This window comes from Marmota marmota, unplaced genomic scaffold (assembly GCF_001458135.2).
Source record: "Marmota marmota marmota unplaced genomic scaffold, marMar, whole genome shotgun sequence".
Lineage (NCBI taxonomy): Eukaryota > Metazoa > Chordata > Mammalia > Rodentia > Sciuridae > Marmota > Marmota marmota.
The window spans coordinates 8,853,861-8,879,314 of record NW_025999999.1 but is presented as its reverse complement, the minus strand read 5'-3'; the positions used below and the strand labels follow the sequence as shown (position 1 = coordinate 8,879,314).

The 25,454-nt window shown below is 50.1% G+C and overlaps 1 protein-coding gene across 3 annotated transcripts in view; it reads left to right on the top strand.

Annotated features, from left to right (window-relative positions):
- The window catches only part of Sh3pxd2a (SH3 and PX domains 2A), a 215,097-nt gene that overhangs the window by 82,394 nt on the left and 107,249 nt on the right, over window positions 1-25,454 (top strand). For all 3 annotated transcript variants that reach the window (XM_048807272.1, XM_015494748.2, XM_015494747.2), the window contains exon 4: window positions 17,302-17,378. In XM_048807272.1, coding sequence (XP_048663229.1) covers window positions 17,302-17,378 — 77 coding nt within the window. The remainder of the gene's footprint in view (window positions 1-17,301; window positions 17,379-25,454) is intronic.

The window sequence follows — 25,454 nt, the reverse complement described above, 5'->3', positions numbered from 1 at the left end:
CCCCCCCCCCCCCACACACACACACAGGTCTGCAGATCTGCAGCTCAAGCAACATCTGGGAGCTTGTTAGAAATGCAGTCTTGGACCCACCCCAGACCTGCTGAGTCACAGTCTGCATTTTAACAAGAGCCCAGTCATTTGAGAAGCACTGTTTTAAGGTTCATCGGAGCCCTCCAGTAGGCTGTCTGCCCTGTCTTTAGGAAGTTCTTGGTGTTTGGTTTTGTTCAGTTCATTCACATAATATAAACCACTGAACCTGGGATGACAACTTCATTTCCGACTTGAAATAGAGGGGCACTGGGAGACGAGGCTTCTTGCAGTTGGCGAGCGTGGCGCTGTGACCTCACATCTTTATACAGCTGCCCAGTTGTTTCTGGGGTCCTATATCCTGTGGCATGAAGCCATAAGCAACAGCACGATCCTGGATTCCCATCACTAGACTAAGCAGGAGGATACTCAGGCCCAGCTAAACACTTTCATCAGATGCGAGTCAGAACATTGTCTCTCCCTTCCCTTCCAAGACGGTGAAGTTTGGGGCCAAGGAGATTGCTGATTTCATTTTAGAAGTCTCTTTTGGAGATGGGAGTGACTGGCCTCTGGTTTTGAAGATAACATGGCATGAGAATATCTACAACCTATATAGCTAGTTATGCTGGACTGTTAGGAAAGAGGGGGTCTCTTCTGAGGAGACTTGGTCAGAGAGATTAAGACAGAAAAGTAAGATTTTATTTTATTTATTTTTAATAAGGGATGCTGACTCTTTTGTTGTTTGTTTTTTAGAAGGAGACTTTTTAAAGGAAGACTCTTTTGCTTATCTAGATAAAATAATTATTGCAAACCTGAACTTTAGAATAAGAGAGTCACAGAACTGGGAACAGTGGGTGCACTCCTATAATCCCAGTGACTCGGGAGGCTGAGGCATGAGGATTGCAGGTTTGAGGTCAACCTCAGCAATTTAGTGAGCCTCTCAGCAACTTAGCAAGACAGACCTTTTCTCAAAATAAAAAGTAAGGGCTGGGGCTCTAGCTTAGCGGCAGAGCGCTTACCTAGCCTGTATGAGGCACTGGGTTTGATCCTCAGCACCACATAAAAATAAACAAATAAAATAAAGGCATTCTGTCCATCTACGACTACAAAAAAAATAATAAAAAATAAAAGGGCTGGGGATATAGTTCAGTGGTAAAGCATCCCTGAGTTCAATCCCTAGTACCAAAAAAAAAAAAAGTAAAAATAAAGAATGAATGAATGAATGAGGGCTGGGGATGTGGCTCAAGCGGTAGCGCGCTCGCCTGGCATGCGTGCGGCCCGGGTTCGATCCTCAGCACCACATACAAACAAAGATGTTGTCCGCCGAAAACTAAAAAAAATAAATAAATATTAAGATTCTCTCTCTCTCTCTCTCTCTCTCTCTCTCTCACACACACACACACACACACACACACTCTCTCTCTTTAAAAAACAAAAAGAATGAATTAATTAATTAATTAAAAAGGGAGTTACAGGAAAAGAGCTAAGTCTAGGGAGTGGCTGGTGATGGCCAGGTCACACTCCTGGCCTCTGGCTTGTGTTCTGAAAGATGGATTTACAAGTTTAATGGTTGGGAGTTGGTGAGGATGGCTTACATGAGACCTAGTGGCTGGCAGGGCTGTTCTTGCTTATTGGAAAGGCTTGTTCCCGCAGAGGGAGAAGAGAACAACTGTTCTCAACAGGAGCCCAGCGGCCCAGAGGTAACATTTGGTGGAACTGGTGGTAGGGGAGAAGTTACAGAGCCTCCTGAGGAAATGCAAATAAGGCCTGGAAATTGAGACAGGTTAAATGATTGTAAATGGGAGAATTTTCTGCCAGAGGATGATGGCTACTATTTACTAAACATATGTTTCCCAGAGATTGTGCAAAGTAATCCATGTGCTTATATTATCTAATTGAATGACAACAAATCTGCTTGACAGATGAAGACTTACAGGTGACTTACTCAAGGCTACTCAGTCAGTAAGCGGTGGAGCTGGCTTCAAACTCAGGCCCCTCTACTTCCAAGATCAAGCTTTTGACCACTGCTTTGTGTGCCCTGGAAGTCCTTGGTGTGGGACAGACCTGAGATGTACTACTTGGAAACTAATCAGTTGAAATTTGGTGTAAAATGATGGAGTGTTCCCTATACAAAGGTGTTTGCAGTTCTTAGTGCTTGTTTCAAGTTTTGTATTTTAAAAATATATCAGTTAGAGGATGATCAATGTTGTTTTTTTCTTAATAGAGTCACATTCCAACAGTAAAAGTCTCGTCTAGTTTACAGTATTTCCTGTTACCTTTCATTCATTCTACCTGATCCCACCACCTAGTGGCCAACTCTGGAATTGCAGGCATAATGCCCAGAAGGAAATAGACATCTGGCCAGCTAGCTTTGGAAAGCAGCCAAGCAGTGACAAACCTTGATTCAACAGAGACTAAAAATGAGGAAGACAGAAACCCTACTTTTGATTTTCTGTGTGATACAAACCTAAAAGTTTCAATTTGAGGTGCCAACAGAACTATGACCCATAGCTGTACTTATTTATTCCTAAAACTTGGTGAGGGAGGATTTCTGGGCCTGCTTTGCTCTCCCCAGTTACTTTTGCTGTGCCCAACAGCACTTCCTCCAACAACACTGAGATGGTCTCCTGCACAGTGTAATAGGATTCCACTTATTGATTCAGATTCTCCTGTAAGGAGGACAGATCACAGCCTGAGTTTCCCCATCTGTGAAATACAATGGACTTGATACTGTCTGGGTTTTCTTATAGTGGCAATATTTTTGGGATTTAAAAGCTATTAAGAACAAAGGATCATCACTGCCTAAGTGATGGAATATTATGCAAAAGGGAAAAAACATTTCAAGGAAGCAGAGGTCTTCTAGGCCTGCCTCAAATCCCACCATATAGGCAGAATGTGGCTGCCTCTGTATAAGGCCAGCATTGTGCCCTTCCCCACCTCCCTTTCCCCACCCCACCCCACCCCCATTTCCTTTGGAAGGCATAGAAAGCCCCCTTGTCTTGAATGTTTCCCTGTGAAGGGCTCCTGCTGAAAGAGTGCACACATAGCCAAGACTTTGACCTTCACCTTTGCCCTTCACTTACTTGGTGAAAAAAGAGTTCTTATCCTCCACTCTCTAATTTTTGGGGTGGGGGGAAGCAGCTAGGGTTAGCAGGAATTCAGTGAAGATATAAATAGAAACTTGGTCTATAAATACTAATGCCCCCAAATGTCTGGAGGCATGAATCGTGGCAGGGCAGCAGGCAGTCACAAATCAGGAAGGTCTGGACATGCGTGAGCATTAGTCAGTTGCTTTGGTGTCTCTTGGGATGCTTCTAACTTGCCAGTGGGGCCTGGAAAAACCCTCTGTCTTTCTGGGCTCTAGCAGCACACTCCTTGTCTGCTGCCCTTGCACCCCTCTCTTGCTAAGCCTTCTTGGTGAGCAGACACATATAGTGGAGCTAGGTAATGCTGCCTGCACTCAGACCTGGTATTCAGTCCAGCAGTGTGTGACTTGGGGACATCCACAACATATCTATTTATCCCCTGTGCCTAGAATATTACCTGGCACATTACAGATGCTCAACCAGTATGTAGCAAGCACGACTGAATGGGTACCAGACTTCCCTGTCTTGCAGTCTGCAGAGGTAATTCAATTGGCCATGCATGGATTCTCCTAAGCCACAAATACTATGCAAATGAAAGTGGGATTATTCTTACCTACCAGGGTGAAGGTTTGGCAGGCGTTGACATAGACTCCCTCATTCCTTACCTCTGCTTTGCAGACACTGCATTTTCTTGGTCTGGGAGAAAGGCTGGAGCTGAGACATCTTGGGAGGTAGAAAGGTAGAACAAATACCTTCTGGAGCTTTGCTCCACAGCAGCATCCACCTCTCTGCGAGACACAGCACCCATCCTTCTTAGTAGGAGGCCCACATGGGTAGTGCTGACAAAGTTGTTCCCAGGCAAATATTTAAAACATAAATAAGAGAAACAAAGACAAGAAAGCCCTTACCTCTCAAACAAGCAATATGGGTAAGCAAGGAAGATGGAGCACCGAGCCAGGAGTCAGAAGTGGATTCCAGGGCCAGGCTGCCTCAGTTTCTGTAGGGTCATCCCAGAGAGCACTCCGGGCCTCTCTAGATCTCGAGTGAGGTTTAGATGAGGGTAGTAATTCTTGGCTTCAAAGTATGTGAGAATTTGTCGTGGCCTTGTTAAAAATGAAGACTCACCCTGCCCATGTTTCCTTCTATTCTAATTTAGGGAATCTGGGCAAATCCAAGGATCTGTATTTGCAGCCAACTCTCTAAAATATCGCTGATTAAGGCCAACCAGGGGCCCTCACCTTCCCATGAGCACTGCTAGGCCCTGCATTTTAGTTACCTATATAAAATCACTCTCTTGAATTTCTCATAGTTTCTATAGGCGGGAACTCAGGCACTGCTTAACCTGATGGGTTTGACTGAATCTCTCATGAGGTGTAGTCCAAGCGTTTGCTTGACTGGAGTTGGTGGCTCTCTTGTAGGATGGTTCGCTTATGTGGCTGGCAGGTTGGTGCTGTGTCAGCAGAAGGCTTAGTTCCTTGCCACATAGTCCTCTCCTTAGGGCTGCTTGAGTGTCCTTATAACACAGTTCATCTTCCCTTGCGGTCTTTTAGAAGTCATGCCATCGTTGGTTACACAGGTGAGCCTTTTCAGGCTAGGAGGGAAATGGTCACCGGGGCCATCTTGGATGCAATCTCCATAAGTTCCTCAGTTATCTAATAATGCCAGTAGGTGGCAACTCTTGTCATTGGGTTTGGATTGGGGTAGAATTTGGAGGCAAGAAAGATAGCCAAGTTGGAGACCCTAGATAGCATGACCTATAAGTGCAGAAGCTGCAGTGTCCACCCCAGAACTGGGCTGCCAGCCCAAATGGCCTTCTGAGTTCAAGCTGACCACTAACTTGCTATGTCCAGTGGGGCAAGGCATGGCCTTGTCTGAGCTCAGCTTTGACCTCAGGAATAAGGGCCTGGATGTGATTGCCTGTGGGGTCTCCTGGTTTTCACCTCCACCATCCACCTGGGCTGTATAGACATTGGCGAGACCACAGGCTGAGTTGTGTTGTGTGACCCCAGCCAGTGACCAGGCTGGAGCTGCTCCCCCAGCTCCTGACCCCCAAGCTTAAGACATGAGAAAGAAGGACATGGGTTGGGTCTGAGGGTGCTTGTGTCCTTTTAGGTAGAAATTGTGGTCCTTGGCCTTGAAGGTCCAGGAGCTTGGGTGTTTCTGAATATGCAGTTTTAGTGGCTTCACGTTGCTCTGTGTGGCTTCTGTGGCCAAATCCTGTCACCTGCTCAGTCTCTTCTTGCACCACTCATGACCCACACCCTGTAACACCGCAGCATCCCCCCACATGCACCCCTCTCTCCGACCATACCAAACTTCATCTTCTCACATGCGCCTGGTTTCTGACCTTTGCTAAGGCTCCTCCCCTTCCTGGAATATTCTTCCCCTGTCTCTTTGGCTGTCTCCTGCCACTTCTTCAGAACTGTCACCCTCCCGCATGTCCCCATGATAACTCATACATTGCAGCACAGTGCCCACACATCCTGTGTCCTCTGTGACAGCAGGGACTGTGTCAGTATTGATCACCATCACATCCAAGTCTCTGTGTAATACCTGGCATTTGAGAGGGACAGAATAAATGATGCCTGCTGACCCTATGCATGGGGTCCAGGTGGGTCGAGATGTGCCTCCTGAGGAAGGTGGACCAAGGGGATACACAGCCCTTGGGACAAGGAAAAGAGAAACATAGCAAAAGAATTAAGAATGTAGGCACCTTCAGTCTTCAAATCCCAGCTCTACCACTTAACAGCTGTGTGACCTTCAGCAGGTCACTCAGCTTTCCTGACCTTCAGTTTACCCGTTTGTAAAGTGGAAATAACAACCACACCTCGTAGCCAGATCAAAGGTTATTATGAAGATCCAATACTGTAATAAATATGAAGTTCATGCACAGCGCTTACTGCAATGTCAAGTGCTCAGTGCACGTTCCTGCTTTCTTAATATTATCATCACATCGTTGCAGGGGTAGGAGATACAACCACAGAAAGTGGTTCTATGGTTGGTGGGAGGTTGTTGAATAGGGTCATCTGTCTGAGCTCAACTCTGTCCACAGGGCCAACGCTCAAGGCATCCATCTCAAGCAAGCCAGGCAAACCCCTCTACTGGCACGGTCAAGCCTGTGGCCTTTTTCCAGTGAGCCTCTGCATGCTGGGGATTTTCCTGTGCTTTCAAGCATCCAAGTGAACAAGCATCCCTGGGCCTGGAGTCTAGTCTGCCTGCCCCAGGGCGTCTCATTCAGAAGGCTGGGACTTTCTATCACATCTCCATGCTCAGGCCCAGCCCCACCCTTCCCACTGTGGGCCATGCCACAGGGAGAGGCTGCCAGGGAGCTCTGCCCAGCATCCCACCGTCCTCTTTCCTGAGGGCAGCTCCCCTGCAGGGGAGGAGCTGAGGCTGCCAGGCTGAATGGGCCTTTTATTCCTGCACTCCCACAGGGAGGGTACTGAGCCTCTGCCCACCACGCCCGCTACACCCACGCCCGTACAGAGCAGGGACAGCTTGGCCCCGGTGCCGGCCTTGCAGCTAACCACACTCTCTGGCCCCACTCTGTCTGGGTCCTGGAGGGCGAGTCCACCCCTCACCACAGCCCCAGCCCAGCTCTAAAGGGCAGCCCGTGGGGGGGGTGTGGGGGTGAGCCACATTTGCTGGTACCCTCAGATTGTGCGTGTGCACACTCACGAATAAACGAGCTGGGTCAGAGGGAGATGGCCAGACACACACACTCCTTGGCCTGTTCAGCACATGTCAGTTGCCTGCTGTGCACAGGGCCTTGTGCTGGGCCCTAAAAGTATGAGCGCCACTGTCTACATGAGCTTGTGCTCTATACTGAGGGAATCACATGAAGAGTGCGTCAGTAAGATCATCACAAATGGTGGCTACTCTGAGAAGGATACCGTCCGGGCCTGGAGAAGTGGGTAGAGGCCTTTTGTGTTCTGAGTGGCCTGCCAAGGCCTTCCTGATGAGGTGACATTTATAATGCCATCTGAAGGCTGGAAGGCATTAATGCACAAAGGGCCGTGGAGCAGGGTTCTGGGAAAGGGACGCTGTGCACACAAGCTTGGAGTGGGGCAGTGGGCAGGTTGTGGCATGGACGCACCAGGGTGCAGTGAGGGGAGACGAGCTTGGAGGGGCAGCGTGAGCCTGATCTGCACAGCCTCCTAGGCCATAGGAAGGAGTCTAGGTTTTATCTCCATGCCCTGTGCAGTGGCTGGAAGCTTTAGGCCGGGGTTACATTTGAAGAATCTAATTCTGGCTGCTGGGTGAACGTGGATTGGGAGTGAGGCCAGAGACAGGATCAAGATTCAAGACTGACAGAAGGTCACTGGAGGACTCACGGGCCACTGACCTGATATCCAGTGACTTGCCCCACATTTCTGTGCATCGACAGTCCTGTGTGCCTGGCGCTGTGTGCCACATGCTGGTTCTAAGCCATAATCCAGCCCTGAAATCCCTTGGGAATGAGAGAAGATTGCTGCTCAGGATGGACATGTGCCAGGGACGTGGTGGTGTCCAGCCTGTGCCTATCAGCACCACACTCCATACTGGCTCTGCTGCCTCCAACTGCATGGCCCTAGATTTCAGTTTTATTGAGCGTTCCCACTGGATCGAGAGTAGAGAAGCACATGGGATGGGGTGGCAGAATCAGTCCAGAATGGCGGGACGCTGGCACCCAGGCACTCAGCCCTGGCTGAGGGAAAGAAGATTTGTTCCCCATAGCCTGGCTCTGGGCGCTGAGTATGGGAACCCCAGGCCAGAATTCAGGGGCTCCTTTTCCCCTCCTGGATGTGCTGGTGTTCGCTGTCAAGCACACAGAGGTGAGGAAGTTATGGTTTCCCTCCGTGGGGAATCCCAGGGGATTTTTGCCATTTCTGTTTCCTTGAATGTGTGGGAGAGTGGCAGGAGTGCTGGAGGGGGGACACTCACCTGTGTGAGTCACCCAGGGCCATCCCAAGGTGGGGCGTGAAGTGAATCACTGCTGTCATTGTTATGTTCTCTGCCGTTTGAACTGGGCCCGTGGAGAAGCAACCCTCAGAGGAGCAGGGAGAGCTGGTGGGGGAGACGTCGCACATTGATGGGGGAAGAAGATTCAGGACAGGCTGCTGCAGGGGTGTGTGGGAGGGGTCTGGTCTTGGGAGAGTGACCCAGGTGGACAGACTGGGTGCCTGGGAAATGCTTACAGTGCTTGGCTTCCATGTGCCAGCAAAGAGACAGGCAGAGCCAGGTTGTACCCACACCCTCCCACGCCCCACCTCCTTGACCTGGAATCATTGACTGTAAGATCCCATGTGTTCAGCGTCTATCATGGACTGGGATCTGTGGTAAATGTGTTTATATCTAGTTCACTGATTGCTGACAATAATCCTTTAGGCATATGGTCAGGCATATGGTCCCCATTTTGCAGCTTGATGAAACTGAGGTTCAAGTAGGTTTTAACTTGTCCCATGTCATACTATAGTAAGAGGCAGAGTACTCATCAGGATTCTCCTGGTAACAAGAAATAGACCCATCTCACTGTGCCTTTAAAAGAAGGGAGGGATGTATTGGTTCACATACCGAAAAATCAGGAGTAATGTCATCAGGCATGGCTGGATCTAGGTGGCCAAATATCATGTCTCTCAAGCTCTCAGCTTTACTTTCTTTTCTGTTGACTTTATTCTCGGGTGGATATCCCCCAGCTGGTGACAAGAGATACAAAAAAAAAAAAAAAAAAAAGATGCTCCCTAGAAGCCTGGGGCTTACAGTTAATGGGTGAGTAGCTGCTGTAGAAAGGGAGCAGAGGCTGGCAGGCAAAACCCATGGATGCCTGATACTTCAAGCCAGAAGCAAGGTCTTGACGTGATTCTAGAAGACAGAGAATCGTGGGTCAGAACTCAGCATGGAGTCGGGGCCTGGGGCTGCTGACAGAATCTCCTCTTTCCAGAACCTGCGACTGCTTCAAGGCCTCACCTCAGCCCAAGTGAAGGGAAGCCAGGCCGGGCACTGCAGGGGAGAAGCAGGATTAGGGGTGCAGCCCGAGCCAGGTGTGAGGCTGCAGGTGGGGGTACGCCAGCTCAGCTGCACCAGGGCTGACAGCAGCCTTCCAGGGAGCACAGGGCCTGCGGTCCCCGCTGCAGAAGGTCAGAGGTGGCAGCATCAACAAGATAAACATGGGCCTGCCCACCTGCCACTCAGGCCGTAGCAAGGCAGGGCTAACCCAGGTGAACTCTGGGAGGCCACACAACCAGGAAGTAGCAGAAGCATCTTGCAGGAAGACCAGGAAGCCAGAAAAAGCTGACTCCACCTTCTCCAGTCTTCTCCGGCTTCCCATGCACCTCTGTCAACGTCTCTGTCCTCTCCCCTAACTAGACCTATTGGTCCAGTGAGAAACTGATGCTTATTCATACTCAGGTGTGACTGGTTGCTAGAGGCTCACTGTGCCATTCTCCACGGAGACGTTTACATATTGTAACCAAGTCTTAAATCAAAGAAAATAAATTCTAATTCTGTTATCTCAGGTATCCAAAAGGTAGGCTGTGGATTGTAGGCTTGTTTTTACAGTAGGATATTCTTAGGGCCCACAGCACACCCTACTTTTGGCTGCTTGCTTTAGACCATCTCAAGTGTCAGGATAAGGGGCTGGGGTCATGGCTCAGCGGTAGAGCACTCACCTAGCATGTGTGAGGCCCTGGGTTCGATCCTCAGCACCACATAAAAATAAATAAATAAAATTAAGTTATTGTGTCCATCTACGACTTAAAAAAAGGTATTTTTTTTTAAAAAAAAAAGTCCTAGGATGATTCTGAATCGTACCAACTTGGTTTCCTTGTGGACTGGGGGGCTAATACCAGCCTCTCTGAAATCAAACAGAATGGAGGGCTTGTTTGTTTTGTTTTTCACAGTGAAGGAGGAACCATCAGCAGATTCTTGCAATATGTTCTCTTTGCCCTCCTCTGCCCTAGGGTCCTTCCTATGTCGGAGCTCCACTCCAGCAGTTGGTCAGCAAACACGTTGTCAGAGGCACCCTCTGAGGGCAACTGGACACAAGCTCATGGCTGGCCTGGCCCACTTCCCACAGGGACCCAGGTCACGTCTTTAGGCAGAGTGGGGGGGGGGCAGGATACTTAACTACCCGCCCCCGCCCAAGCATTGCCTGTGTTCTCCCTTAAGGAGAGGGTCCCTCTATGACCATCACATCTTTCTTGTACTTTGTCTGGGAAATGTGTCTTTTGTCTCTTGGGTGCCACATTGGCCAGCACAGCCAGAGAGGGCACCCCCGCCCGCTTCACTCAGCCACTTAGCACTAGATCCTCCCAGCTTACCTCACCCCTCTTGGGCCCCAGGGAGCCTGGTGCACGCTGTCCCTGACCCAGAAACTTCCCTGTCCTCCTGGAGACAATCAGACAGCTCCTATGTTCATTGTACCCAGGGCCAGGCCAGGTATCACCAGGGGCACAAGGAGGACAGAAGATTGTACCTGCCCTCAGGCCATGGCAGTCAGCTAGGAATAGAGACTGGCAGGCAACCGGACGGCTCTGTGTTCTCTCCCATAACCTCCTGCAGTGGGTCGAATGACGACCCCAAAGAAATGTCCAAGTCCTGACCCCAGGAACTTGTGACTAGGACCTTCTTTGGTAATAGAGTCTTTGCAGATGTGATTAAGTCAAGGGTCTCAAGGTGAGATCATCCTAGATTTAGGATCATAGTGACCAGTGTCAAAATGAGGAAAGGCAGATGGAGATTTGAGACAGAGAAAGGAAAGGCCAGGTGTGGGTGGAGGCAGACTGGAGTGATGCACCACAAGCCAAGGAATGTTGGCACCACCAAAAAGCCAAAGGGCCAGGCCTCTGTAGCCTTCAGAGGCACCTTGGCCCTGCTGGCCCTGGACTTCAAATCTCAGGCCTCCAGAACTCAGAGAGAATAAATCCCTATTGTTTTAAGGCACTAAGTTGGTGACAGTTTGTTACAACAGCCCTAGGAGGCCTGTATGCTCCCCTTTCCTTTGTCCTCAGACCCCCATGAGAAGGGCAGGAATGCCGTTCCTGAGGAGCAAGGCTGCTGGACTCTGCAGCTGTGGGCCTCTGGGCCTTTCTGTGGTCTCCTCTGATGCTGACCCTCCAGGCTCTCAGGCAGCACTGAGGAGAGAGGATTGAGAGGCACCTGGGAGAGCTGGCCCTCCCCAAGCCTGGGGACTGCTGACACTGTGGCTATAAATCAGGGGGACCTCTTAATTGGATATTCCTATGGAGAGATATTCCCGACATTCTCCAGGATAGCAAGGGAGAGAGGACAACATGGGTGATTGCGAGGGACTGGGAGGTTGGCACAGGGGTAATGGGCATTCAAGGAAGCTTTGCAGAGCAGGCAGCATAGAACCCGAGCCTTAACCAAGGATGGGAAGGGTTCCCAGGGCACTTGGAATAGAACCGCTCCCTTTTTTGTGGCTCACAGGCTACTCTCTAGATTCTTTTCTGTCTTCCAACATATTCAGTTCTTCCTGCCTCAGGGACTTTGCTGTTGTGACTTCCTCTGACCAAGTCCTCTTGCCCCAGAGCTTTGCACAAATGTCTCCTCCTTGAAATTTTCACTGACCAGGTATGGCAGTGCTCACCTGTAATCCCAACTACTCAGGAGATCAAGGCAGGCGGATTGCAAGTTCAAGGCCAGCCTGGGCATCTTAGCAAAGCCCTCTCTTAAAATAAAAAATAAAAAGGACTGGGGATATAGCCCAAGGGTAGAGCACACCTGTATTCAATCCCTTGTACCCAAAAGAATTTCCATTGAACCTCTGAGACACTTCCCTACCAATCTGAATTCTCCCCCAGACACCTATTTTTATTCCCTCTGTAGAGGCTGGGGGAGACCTATACATCTTACCAAACTACTTACTTGGTATGAAAAATATATATTGCCCCTCCTTCCCAAACAGCATGTGAGGTCCTTGAGAGCAAGGCCTCGTCCGTCTGTCTGTCACATTCACTGCAGGGCTTTGAGCAAGCCCAGCACAGCAGGCCCCACCAAGACAGTGCTGGGTGGGTAGATGGACAGATGGATGTCTTTGAATAATGATTCCAGATGATTAAAAAATAAAAAATTTAAAAAGCAGGGAAGAGGGAGTTAAACATGCTGGCATAGACAGGTATATCTCCTTCCTTCCTCCCTCTTTCCCAATCTTCCTTCCCTTTTCCCCTTTCTTTCTTTTGTTCTTGAGATAGGGTCTTGCTATGTTGACCAGCCTAGCCTAGAATGTCCGGGCTCAAGCCATCCTCCTGCCTCAGTGTCCTGAGCAGCTGGGACTACAGGTATGCACCACCACGCCTGGCTGACACTGTGTATCTTGACGAGGAGAGGCTACCGGGAATAGATCAGCCTGTTCAGGCCACAAGGGGTTCTCTCATCACCCCTGCAGCCAGTGTGCCCCATGGCCCCTGCACACCTGGGTGCTAGCTTGTTTGTAGAACATGCACCTAGTCCGTGGAGGTGGCTTCCGAACTCTTCATAGCTGGAGTGGGCCTGTCTGTGCTGTGCTTCTGCTCTTCCAGGGAAATCAGGGATGGTTGCAGAATCTGACCCCCAGATTCTCATGGAGGACCATAGATTTCACTTTGTACCTAGAGGCTGTGGTTGGCCCAGGGGGTTAACTGCTCTCATCTTCCCTCACACACGGGTGAAACCCAGAGTCCTCACATCATGGTTCGAAAGACCTTATATGGCCTGAGCCCATAGAACCCTCTGGATTCATTGCCAACACTCTTACCCTCATTCTCCAAGCTCAAAACCCCGAGGTGAAATCCCAACTCAGCCATCTCTCTGAGCTGCCATCTCCTGTACAAGATGGACCTAGTAAAAGTAACAGACAGCCACACAGCCACGGGAGGCTGCACCCCTGGGTGCCAGCTTGTTGGTGGAACATGCACAGGCAGGACTTGGACCCAGGCCCCTTGCCCAGGGCCGCCTGTTCCGTCCACGCCTGGCCCTGAGTGGCAGGCAGACTGCAGGCTCCAGCTTTCTTTCTCTACTTTCAGGAGCAAGTTAAGTCTATTTAAGGCTGAGCCGGGTCTGTTTCAGGCCACGTGTGATCTGCCTTATGATTCTTATCAGATTTCTGGGGCAGCATCCGCAGGGCTTTGAAGACTCTGGCAGAAGCAGAGCGCCGCCATAAAGAGGCTGAATTACATTTACAAGAGGCCTTTACTGCCCTGTGGTCTCGGTTTCCTTAATGGGGATTTTCCTCCACCCCCTTTTTCTCTCTCCCTTTTAATATGGTCACCCGTTCGGCTTTCAGAGTGTGGTTTGGATTCCTCCAGAGAAGTCAAGACCGTGGAATCCCTCCCCCTTCCTCCCTCCCTCCCTCATTCCCCACTGGCTGACTGTGCCAAAGCCCCAAGAGAAGGAAGTGTTGCTCCTGTCAGGGTTTCGGCAGCAAGGAGGGTAGTCCAGTGGGGACCCGAAACACACATGGGGATTTGGCTTGTGCAAAAATTCTCCTCCGACTTCACACCCAAGCAGCAGACCATGAGCTTGTTGAGGGGACTGGACATGCTGGTGGCAAGGTGGCCTTGCTTGCATGAGTAGATGCAAAGGGCAAATGGGGTCCCGTGCTCCAGGGCCAGCGTGACAAGGAGTCAAGGGGAGCCTCCTGCCTCCTGCCCACCTTGCCCATCCCTCTCTTCTGGGGGCCTGAGTGTTCCTTCCCTGTTTTTTGGATCTGTCTCTGCTGTTAAATAAAGAGCAACATCTACTTCTTCAGGATATAAGGCTCATCTAGGGGTGCGACCAGCTTTGGGGTGGGGGCTGGGAGGGGGACCCAGTGTGTCTCCCCATCTCCCTCCTTTCCTTTTTGACTTTGGGTGGGATGAGGATGAGGCTTCCTCCCCTGTGGTTTCCTCCGGTCCTCAGATGCTCCTTCATACCCCTTGATGACTGGTGTCAGCTGGGTCTGGGCCACCTCCAGCTCCTGACGGACAGCTGACTCGGTTGGAAGGCTAGTCCTGGCTGCCTGTCATTTTGTCAGTCCAGAGAGCAGGTCTGCTCAGGCCACATGCTTATGTTCACAGTGTCCCCATAGCTGCACACACAGGCTCTGCGGCACGTGGGCAGTAAAGCAACAGGAAACCAAAAAAGAGCAGGAGGCAAAGAGGCAAGGAATACCAGGTCTGTGACATCTTCCCCTATGAAAAGCAGCCATCACCAGTGTCTTGAGACATCACCTTTTATCTCCTTTCCAAAGGAGCATGTGGCAGAGTGCTTTGTCTTGGTGACATGGTGCCGTCTACACAGATAACCTGTGCACTGACTCTAGAGAGCCCAGAGGAAGGAGAGCTCGGGAAGAGGCCCAAGCAGGAAGTGAGCCAGTGTGCACTTACTGAGCATCGGCTCTATTCCAAGGCCCCTGCCAGGTGGAACATGTGGGGCACACAGAGCCTGAGCTGGAGGCCAGACTTTGAATGGAAAACCAAAGGCTTCAAGCAGGAAGCAAGTCACACATGCTGTGACATGCTTATGGGTTCCACTGTCTGACCTACGCAAGGCTTGTTACCAGTACTGTGGAAACCAGAGTTTCTCTGCTTCTTCAGGTGGGGTCTGCATAAGCTACAGGCCTCTACAGCTGAGAAGGCCCGTTAGCCCATTTATTTTCCACTACCATTGAGTGATGTGTTACAGTTCTTCATGGCAGGCTAGGCCTTCCAGTGATGCAGCAGGCCCCAGCAGCTCACCACCAACTTCTTTCTGGGTTCTTGTTTGACCAGGATTTATTCAAGTGTGAATAGAAACAGAGCTCCCACCGGGTGAGAGGGGATCTGATAGCAGGTTGCCACTTGCGTGTGCTAGTCTAGAGGTTTATATAGCACTTGGGTCAATGCTATTGGTCCAAATTTCTGCTAATCAGGGTTTGGGAAAGTATCAGTGCTGTTGGTTAGCACCTGCAGTCTCCATTCTGGTCTGCCCCACTTGGGTTTTCCACTGCTTGTTTGGAAGTGGGAGGTTAAGGTCATCTGATGGTAGATGCTTGGAGGTTCCGGGCTGTGTACTGGATGGAGCAGGCCTCTGCACCAGGCCCAGTCTGGCTGCTGCAGGGTGACCCGTCAGTGGGCCCTGGTTTGCCTCAGCCCTGGCTCACCATACTTCAGGCCCATGGTGGCATGGCAGGCTCCTAGCGGCCAGGGCCTGTGCTGGTAGCCCATGCTCTAGCCCTCCTGGGCTGCTGCTCCACTGCCACTTCCCAGCAGGATTAGCAGGTTGGTTGTGCAGCTCAGTGGTCAAGGAGCCATGTCACGTGGTGACAGGGAAATCAGGGATGGTTGCAGCAATTGCTTCATGTCTCCATGTCCTCTCTGTTCCCTTCTGCCTGCCACAGACTCCTTATAAGAAGTACCAGCACCCATGGGAGCACACTTAGCCAGAGGTGCTAGAATTAATGCCCTCAAAAGAAGCCCTCAATGACAAGCAGGAAGTTGGTGGCTGGTTACCCCAGCTTCCCCAGCCTCCCTAGCCTCCACAGACTCCCCAGCCTCTGCAGGGATGCCCCTGAGGTGTGTCCCCTGGAGTTGCCCAACAGAACGGAGCTCCAGCCCTTGGAGATAACTCTTGATCTCTCTACCTTCTGCCTTATTCTCCCTCTCCCCTAATGATGCCTCCGCGGATGGCCTCCCACATAATCCACTAGATTCAAATTCTTATTTCTAGGGCTGCTTCCATGCGAACAGCCTGAACTAAGGTCATTGCCTTTCTTAGTACTTCACTTGGTCCTTGGCAGAAGAAGCTTGAGTGGATTAACATGCAGTGGAATATTTGTTCACATGCAGTGGGAATGATCTTAATTAGGAGCCCTTCAAATAAAGTGATGAAACTTTATCTCCAACTAGTTTAAATAAAAAAGTGGTTTTTTTTTTTTTTTTTTTTTTTTTTGCTTTACACAAGTGACAAGTAGCGGGATGATCCGAGGTCCAGGAACAGCTATATCCAGCTGCTGAAATGATATCAAAGGAATCTGGCCCTGGTCATTTCTTGCCTTTGATTTTTCAATCATTCAAGAAGCAATTATTGAGCACCTACCTGTGATAGGCACAATTCCTTTTTCTCATTTTGTTTTCTTCTCGGGAAATAATAAACTCGGCTACTAGAGGCACTAGCCTTTCATTCAGGGGCTTAGCAACTGTGGAAGAAGGAAGTCTCAGGGCTTACCCTCATTGGCCCGTATCAGGGGTGCCCATCCCTAGGCCAATCACTGGTTACTAAGCTGAGTCACATGCACCGTTTGCCATTGGCATGTGATTAGCTCCATTGGCATCCCAAGGGCTAAGAATGGAAGTGGCCTTGCCCAGATTGGGACAACAGATGCATGTTGAAGCTCCAGGTCAGCACTTCCACCACGTGCTGGGCTTGCTGGACCTACCATGGGTCACCAGTGCTATAAAATACAGTACAGTATGGCCAGTGCCCCAGGAATGGGCGTATTATGGATGTTCTGGAAAGGAACCATCAAGGAAGCTTTTCTGAAAAAGGACGTTGGCCCTAGCCCACTGGGCCGCTGGGCACAGAAGTGTCAGTTGTATAAGACCTTGACTGTCAGAGTTAAGGTTCTGAATTTAACAGTCTGGAAAAGGATTGTGCACCAATGTATTTATCATGATTGAATGTGGCCAGGGCAGAAGGACCTGCTGGAAAGGTCTGACGGGTGGCACTTCCTGTAAGCCTTGTCCATACCTGTAGAAAGATGTACCAACACAGCTGGCAGCAGCCCGAATGGCTGGAGGCTGTGTGTACAGAAAGCCCAGGCAACAGTCACACTGGGGCAGCCATGGCTTGTGCCCGCCCTGGAAATAGCCACCCACCTACACTAAGAATAGAAATTCCTGCCCAGTTGGCAGAAATGTATGTCGATTTCTCAAGGAGGGATGGGTCTGAAAACAAAACATAGCGTGTGGGTTGGGCCATACTTTATATTTATTTGTGAGGTCATTTAGAAGCCACACCCATGTCAGGCATTGATCCTACCATTAGACCCAGTCAAGGTGACTTGACCAAGTTGTTCGTTGAAGCCCAAGATGGCAGCCTCCAGGGAGAGGCCCTGGGCTCTCAGCCTTGATCGCCTCCTGCCCCCCAGGAGAGGTGACCACTCCTCTTGTTTCCTCGACAAGGGGGAGGGAAATGAAAAGATCCTATGATGGCTTTAGCCAGAATGTCTGGCTCACGAGCGTCTCTCTTCCAGGCAAGATCCTCTTCCGGAGAAGCCACATCCGGGATGTAGCTGTGAAGAGGCTGAAGCCCATCGACGAATACTGCCGGGTAAGGGTGTGTCTGGGAGTGGGGGTGGACCCTCTGCCTGAGGGGCTGTCTGTCTGTGAAGGAGGCTCTCTGTACAAACACTTCTGAGGCCTGGCTTTGCTTGGCCAGTAGGATGGAAGTGGGTGGCCCACCAGGAGGGGTCACTATCCTTTCAGAACACAGCCATGTTTACAAAGTGCTGTTTTAAATCACTTCCACTGGCTTGGGACCTACATGAGAGGCCTGCTGAAGGGATTTGCATGTGGCATTTTGCTGGACATGGACAATTGTTTCTTTGAATTCCTTGTGGGATGTTGTGGAGTCAGCTCTGAGTTTGGTGGCATCTGGAATACACATTTGTTTATTCACATAAGCTTTATAGATGCCAATGTTCATTACACATCTTTATAGATGCAAATGCGCTCTCTCTCTCTCTCTCTCTCTCTCTCTTTCTCTGTCTCACACACGCGCACAGCTGGCAGCAGCCAGCTTGCATACACACACTTGTGCATAACTAGAGCAACCATTATCAAAGAGTAGACAGGAGAGTGACAGCAGTGTCATGAGCCAGAGCCCATTTGTCCTTCTGCTTTGATTAGAGCCTAGGACCCCTGCAGTGAGGATGGGAGGCTACTTCATGTCCTTGGCACATGACCTCTGGATGGCCAAACTGCCTGGGTTCAAACATCTGGCTAGTTTTATGAACTTGGGCAATTTACTTAACTTCTTGAGCCTCAGTTTCCATGTCAGTAGGAAGGAGAATTGTCCCTCTTGCAGAGAGGGTGACCATGGAGATGGAATGAGCTGGCAATCATCAGGCCTACTGTTTAGCTCAGAGGAAGCTTTTAGTAGATGATTTTGTTATTACAAGGCACAAGCATTTTATTTGCAAATTAAAAAAAAAAAAAAACTTTATTAAAAGCATATAAAGGGCCGGGCATGGTGGAACACACCTGTAATCTTTGCAATTTGGGAGGCTAAGGCAGGAAGATCACAAGTTCAAGGCCAGTCTGAGCAATTTAGTGAGACCCTGACTCAAATAAAAAGGGCTGGGGACATAGCTCAGTACCCCTGGGTTCAATCCCTAGCACTGCAAAAAAGAAAAAAAAAGTAAATAAAGGGCTGGGGTTTAGTTCAGTGGTAGAACACTTGACCAGCATATGTAAGACCCTGGGTTTGAGCCCAGCGGTGAAAAAAAAAAAAATTAAAGAAAACAAAAGCAAATAAAAACAAACCAATAAAAAGCAAGCATTAAATAATGTTACTTCTGAATCCCACTGGCTTTAACAGAAACAATTTTGTTTTGTGGAATTTGACTTAAAAATATTAGGGAAGCAAGTGTGGTATAATGTTTTGTTCCAAATGTGGTCATTAACACGAGAAGAGCTGCAGTTGGATCCCAGGGCCCCACTCACGAGCTGTGTGACCTGGTACAGTTGCTTTATCTCTTTTAGCCCCAATTTCCTCATCTGAAAAAATGAGGATAGAGATCCTGTCTCACAGGGTTGAGGGGGGAGGAGGCACAGCACACCATTTCGACTCCTGAAATGCCCTGTCCTTACACAGAACTGTTACCTGTAAGGTCCCCTTCTACTCTGACATTTTATAATTCTGAATCATTATGCCTGGCAATAAATGTTTAAATAAGAACCAAGTTGCTAAATTTATTAACTGTCGTTCCCAAGCCTCTAGGAAGACAAGTGCTCCCAAACAATTTCATTAAACCAGAATTTGAATTTTGTGCACATTAAACTTGGGTCACATGTTCTGCCTTGTCCTAAAAGGATGCCCGGAGCGTGAATTCCCCTGAGCTAGATTCCCTCTTCTTCAGATCAATATTCATTTTTTTTCTTTAAAGAGCATGCACTGTTTCTGCTTAATTGATGCCTCAGCCTGAGCTTTCATTTCTCTTTATTCCTTTCCCGGGAAGTTAAATAGATGGGCAGAGCTAATGGAGGAGGGGGCAAAGGGCGGGAGGAAGCCTTTTCCAGCTGGGATTTATGGCTCAAATCAGTCTCAGCCTCTCTGAGCTGGGGAGCCAGAGGCCTCTGCAGTTGGGCTCTATGGAAATGTGTCTCCTGGACCAGCCAGAGGAGGAAACTGATAGCATCTTATCTCTTAGGATCAGGCTTTGAATGGGACTCCTGATTCAGAGGGTGTCTGGGGCTCTAACGTGCTGCTGGTGGCTGGGGGAGCCAACCGAGGGGGTCCTCCCCACCCGACTAGCACAGTTGAGAACTGCTCTGAGCCAGACCATGAACAGTGTCAGGGGTTTGCCAGGCAGACGGCCTCTCACAGGCAGGAATTCACTCTGAGAATGCAGTGGAGAGGGGACAAGGCAGACTGACCTTTAATTCTGCTGAACTGAGAAGCTGGGATCTGTGGTCTGATTGTCTGAGAAACCCCTGACCCGGGAACAGTCAGTGGGGAGAAGCCAGCAGCCGTCCATGGCCACTGCCACCCAGAGTTGCATATTTCACAGCTCTGCCCCCAGATGGTCCAATCTATGACCACTGAGTTTTACTGCCCACCACAGCCAACTTCATGGCCAGTGCCACGTGCAGCGTATTCTATGCCAGCCCTTCCTTTGTCCTTAGATGCATGCTGCCTGGAGTCTCTAGAGTCCTTATTTCCAGCTCCCTGCATATCCAGCTCTGCGTGGCTAGCAAGCATCTTCTTCCTTGGGCCTGTGAGACAACGTGGGCTCAGAGTCTGGGATTTGGTGGGAATTCAAATGCACCCAAAATTATGAGCCCTGCATAAGGAGCAGGCAGATGTGAAAAGTCTGACCATGCAGAGGAGCTCCCCAGACTTTGGGCTCTCTGCCCTCACCAGCCAGCTAGTCCCTCCTCTAAGGGTGGTTTCATAACCCAAATCTCAGTGTTGATTTTGAACATATATGAAGCAGATTGGATGAGCATCATGGAAAATTTACCAAGCTCCAGCCTGATGATTGTTTTTATGTGGCACTTAAGGGCCAGATGTCTAACAAGAGGGGTTCCAAAGGCATTTCTTTAACTCTGTAAATTAATTTAATGAGCAACATGGTTGTGCGGTTACTATTTAATGGTTCTGGGGATAGCAACAAAGTGAAGACTTTCATTTAACTAAACAAGCATGAGCTATATAGAAGCTCAGACTACCAATTTTGACTGTGACTCCATTTACCCTGTTCCTTCAGGGGACATACATGTTTGCAGTGTTTGTCCAGGGAATAAAATGAGTATCCTAGTGGAAAGTATGTGTGTGAAGGAGAGTGTTCGAGAATGGTCAACTCACCTTTGACATATTGGTGCCATTTATGCAAATCTGCATTTTCTGGTGTGTGTGACTATGACTTTTTTGCTGCCCCAGTAGCTGAGTTTATTTCTCTGATTCTTCTGTCCACAACACACTTGATTTCAGGGATGAAGGAATTGGGGACAGGAAGTATGAGCCCACCAAGAGGTCAGATTGAAGGTCACAGATCCCCTGGCCCTCATTCGTCTCCCAGACTCACTTTATCCCCACTTCCCAGATTGGAAACTGAGATTGTTACATACTGGTGAATCCTAGTCCCAAGTATTATCCCTGGCCCATCATTGGCTGTTCCCTTGGGGAGGGTAATCTTGATCTTGTGGTCCTTGTTCTGAGGGAGGACCTGGGCCAGGAGTGCTGCTGGTGGGAGAGACTGAGGCATGGTAGGCTGAGGATTTCTAAGTTGGGCAGACTGATAAAGAGAGAAAATTCCTGAGGATGACACATCTTCCGTGAAGTGACCATTCATACCTCCTGAGTGGTCTTGTCCTTGGGGGACGCTGATCAGTAGAATTTCTCCATCTCCCCAACAGACCCAGGAAAGGTGTTTTTAGCCTAGGAGAAAGCTAATCCAGTTCCTGTTCTCCTTAGAGGCCCTTGGAGGAGTCCCACTGCCACCGAGAATGGCTAAGTGTCTCAGCCAGGCCCTCTGGGGGCAGCCTCCAAGAACTGCTCCAGCCCCAACTCCTGCCTCTCCCCCACAGCTGCAGTCCAGTCAGCCAGACCTGAGCAGGCTGTTTCCAGCTAGCCAGGGCTCTGCCCCTTGGCCTGAGCTAATTTGCTTCCTAGGGACACATGCAGCTTCCATAGTGGCCCCTTAGAGATGCCTCGTGTCTCCCACGGAAGCTGAGCACTCTGCATGCCTCTGCTCTGCACATCTGTCCTCTGCAGGACGGTAACTTCCCCTTGACCTCTTCCCAGATAAGAAGCTCCTGGGCGGGGGGGCACATCTGTTATCCTCCTGTCTTCACTAGCAAGCAGGAAGTGTGGCCCCCAGTGACAGCATCTGCTGACAAGATGAAAAGGTCCCAGGAGAGAAAATTCCTCAGAGGATGACACCTCTTCCAGGCCCCAGTGTCCTGGGATCCCTTGGGAAACAGCTTAAACTGCTACCAAGAAATAGATATGATTGACATTTGAAAAGGAGGGGCTGCTAGGTCCTCGAAAGAGACTCTTGCATTTGAAATACTGTGGCTTACAGAAGTTCCATGAGACCCCAGCTTTCCAGGTAGTGACCTGAGAAGAACAGCCTGGGCAGGTCAGAGGCAGCCCCAAGGCCTGGAGTGCAGTCTACGTTTTACCTGTAAGATTTCTGTTGATTGGCAACTGGCACTTCTAGAAAGAGGGTAATGCCTGATCTTGTGTAAAGAGCAGGACACCCATGGTTGTTTTGCCAAATACAGAACTTTGTCTTTTACCCTGGGACAGACATTACCTAAAGAGCTGAGCTTCAAGGGAGCCAAGGACTGAGCCATCAGCCAGGCCCCTTCCCATGCCGCTTGCATTTCCAAAGACTAGACTTTTGCTTCCTGTATCTGTGCAGAGGTCTCAGAGATACATCACGTAGCCCCCGCTCCCCACCCTCCAAACCTGCACCATGATGGGCCTGATGACACCTGCTGCTAAGAAAATGGTTTTGAAGGGGCAAGAACTGGAGACTTTAGGGCAGTTCAGGACTGGAAAGGGGGGGCTCTGGCAGCAGAAGTAGCTGACAGCAAACCTGGATGGCTCTCTTGTGCCTCTTTATCAGTCTGCCCAAACTAGGCACCCGCCACCCACAGCCCTTCCCCGTTTCTCCTGACCTGGTATTAGCCACCTCCCCAGCCCAGATCTCAGAATGGCAGGACTGGAAAGGACTGGAGTTAGCTCAGCCAGCATCCTGCAGGGACGCACATGCTTAGAAGCCCCACAGGGCCCTGCTCCCTACCCAGGAGCTGAGGGTGTGAGGTCAGGTTCATTCTGGCCCTTCTGCAACTCAGGGCCTTCGGGACCCTCTGACCTCACCTGAGTCAGAGCCCTGTTAGAAAGTTTCAATCAGATTGATTGACAGATCATGCAGTTGAACTCACTGATAATGGGGCTGTGCATAGCCTTAGTGCCACAGCCTGTTAACGCTAGGAGGACCTTCAGGATGTGTCTGATCTGGGTTGGCCCCAGTTGTGTTCCATGAGGTGTCACCAGGAGCAGTTCCAGCTCCACAGTCAGATCCCCATGAGTAATGTTGAGGCAGTAGAGAGCATGTGTCAGCTGGGCACTGTGGTGCATGCCTGGAATCCCAGAGGCTTGGGAGGCTGAAGTAGGAGGATTGTGAGTTCAAAGCCAGCCTCAGCAACTAAATGAGGCACTAAGTACTTGGAGAGATCATGTCTCAAAATCAAAAGGGCTGGGGATGTGGCTCAGGGGTTAAACCCCTCTGGGTTCAATTTCCTGTACCAGAGGGAGGGAGAGTGAGAGGAGGAGAGAGAGGGAAAGAGAGCAGGCGTGAGCAGCGTTATCAGTAGAGTGGGGGGTCTAGATTCAGATACCTGAAGCAAAATTTTGATACTTAGAGTATAGCCTTGGGGAACTAAACTCTTTGGGCCTGAGTTTCTTCTATAAATTTGAAATTATCCCCAGACTATTAAAAAAAATAATAATAAAAAGAAAGAAAGAAAAGGAAAAAAAAAAAAAACTCTTAGCATTGACGTGATGATTGAATTAGTCATTCCCCAGGACGTCCTTATTGTTACTAAACACTGGCCTAAAGAGGTCCCTGCAGTACTTCCCAGACACTTTTTGCTATGTTACTGAACATGGTGATCTCCAAGGCCAGGATGGCAGTGGGTACAGGGGTGGGGTTGACCTTCAAGGCCCCCCACATTTCACATATGCCAGTGGAATTCATTATACCTCATCAAGCAAATTGTTCCATGAGATGTACTTTGGAATTCCTCTTAACAGCTAGGTTCCTTGTTGAATCCATTATGCTGAGCTCAGAGAAAGCAAGTAACATATCTGGCACCACACAGCCCATGAATGGTAGAGCCAGGCCCCAAAACCTGGTCTGCCAGCAAACCCCCACACAGTATACCTCATGAATGTCTCGGGCAGAACCTTATCCCTACACCAGGGATGGTACTACCGAAAATACCCATATATCCAGCCCCGTCACCCTGCGTTTCTCAGGATGTCTGAGTTTGAGGTTTCCCGGCCTCGGCTGTGGTTGCTGGCACAGCCCCTGATAGACTGCTCAGCACCAGCCTCTCCTGCCAAATGGTCTTGGCCAGAACTGGCTTTGACAGCAGCTCTGAAGGAAGCTGCTGTGGCCCAAGGGCCTCTTGTCAGCCTGAGATCAGGACAGGCCCTTAAGTGCTCCGTGCAAGGCTCCCTCTTAAAGAAAGATGCCACGGTCAGTCCACCCAAAGGCTCCTTTGTCTGAGGCCCTCACAGCCCACACGCTCGTCCTCTGCCCCCGAACGCTGCTCTCTGCAGGCATGAAGAGCTCCTCTGTTCATGACCATGCAGAGCTGTGAGGCTGGGTGGCAGCACTCGGCTGGCTGGCACCCTGGGCCAGCCAAAGCCTGCCCTCTCCTGCCCTGCGTCCCTCCCTCTGCCTTTGGGAGCTGTGGTCCTGCCCTGTACACAGCCCAGTTTGCCGGCAATGGGTTCCCCACTGCTCCCCCCAACCCCCGTCCCAGCCCTTAGGTCCCCCCTGGGGCCTCCTGCCCTCTGTCTGGAGCCCTTACTCCTCATGTGCCTGACTTCCTTCTCTGACACGTTCTCTTTGTCCCTCCCTCTCTATGTCTGTCTGTCTGTCTCCCTCAATTTTTCTGTTCCTTTTCTTTCTACCCTTCCTGGTGGAGAAAACAGGAAACAGCCTGGGCGGTTAAATGCCCCCTTTGGGGACAAAGTCTACCCACCCTATATTCCGAGCAAGGGACTTGACTCTGACGCTTAACTCATTTATAACTTCATACTCCTGACATCCTCGATGTGCCCATCCTGAACGTCAATCTCCAGGACAAGATGTGGTGACACATCTTTAGCCATGCTATCTGGAGAGCAGGACTAGCCCTCCCCTCCCTATAACAGCAGGGACAGCCCCATGTCCCCCACACACCGAAAGCCCTCGCCGTGGTCGGATGAGTGGAAGTGGCACATGGGAGTTCATTGGCATGATGGGCTCTGGGGACCCTTGAAAAGCCAGGGCTCTAGAAGGAAAGTCTGAGGAATTGCAGAGTGGCCTTGCCCCGTCTTGCCCCGTCTTGCCTGGCTGGGAGTTTGGCCCTGAGAAGGGCCTCCTGATAGACTGGGTGGCTTTAGGTGACAGACTGGAGAAGAGCAGCTCTGCCAAGAGTCAAGCCACGGCTTCCCCTCCCCTGGGTTCTGCCCGTGCCACCCAAGGCCACACATGTTTTGTTTTATTTATTTATTTTTGCCTCCTCATCATGTCCCACTGCTATTGGGCATCTGGCTTCACACACTAAAGCCCTGATCATTTATCCATCGTTCATTCACTCATTCATTAAACAATGTCCATTGAGTGCTTGCTCGGCTGCAGACACCTTGCTAGGACCTGGTGAAAATCAACAGAACAGACTAAAATCCCCGCCTACGTGGAGTTTAACCCTGTGTGGTCTTTCCACTCTCCCTGAGAGCCTGCAGACAGGCCTCGTGGCCCTCTAAGCCTCTGTTTCTTTGTCTATAACACAGGGATGGGAATCTTGCTCCCAGGGAGCCATCATGAGGTGGCCACATAGAGAGGCCCACCGTGCTTAGCACAGGATCCACCAGAGAAAGGCATTACATCTGAAGGCCCTC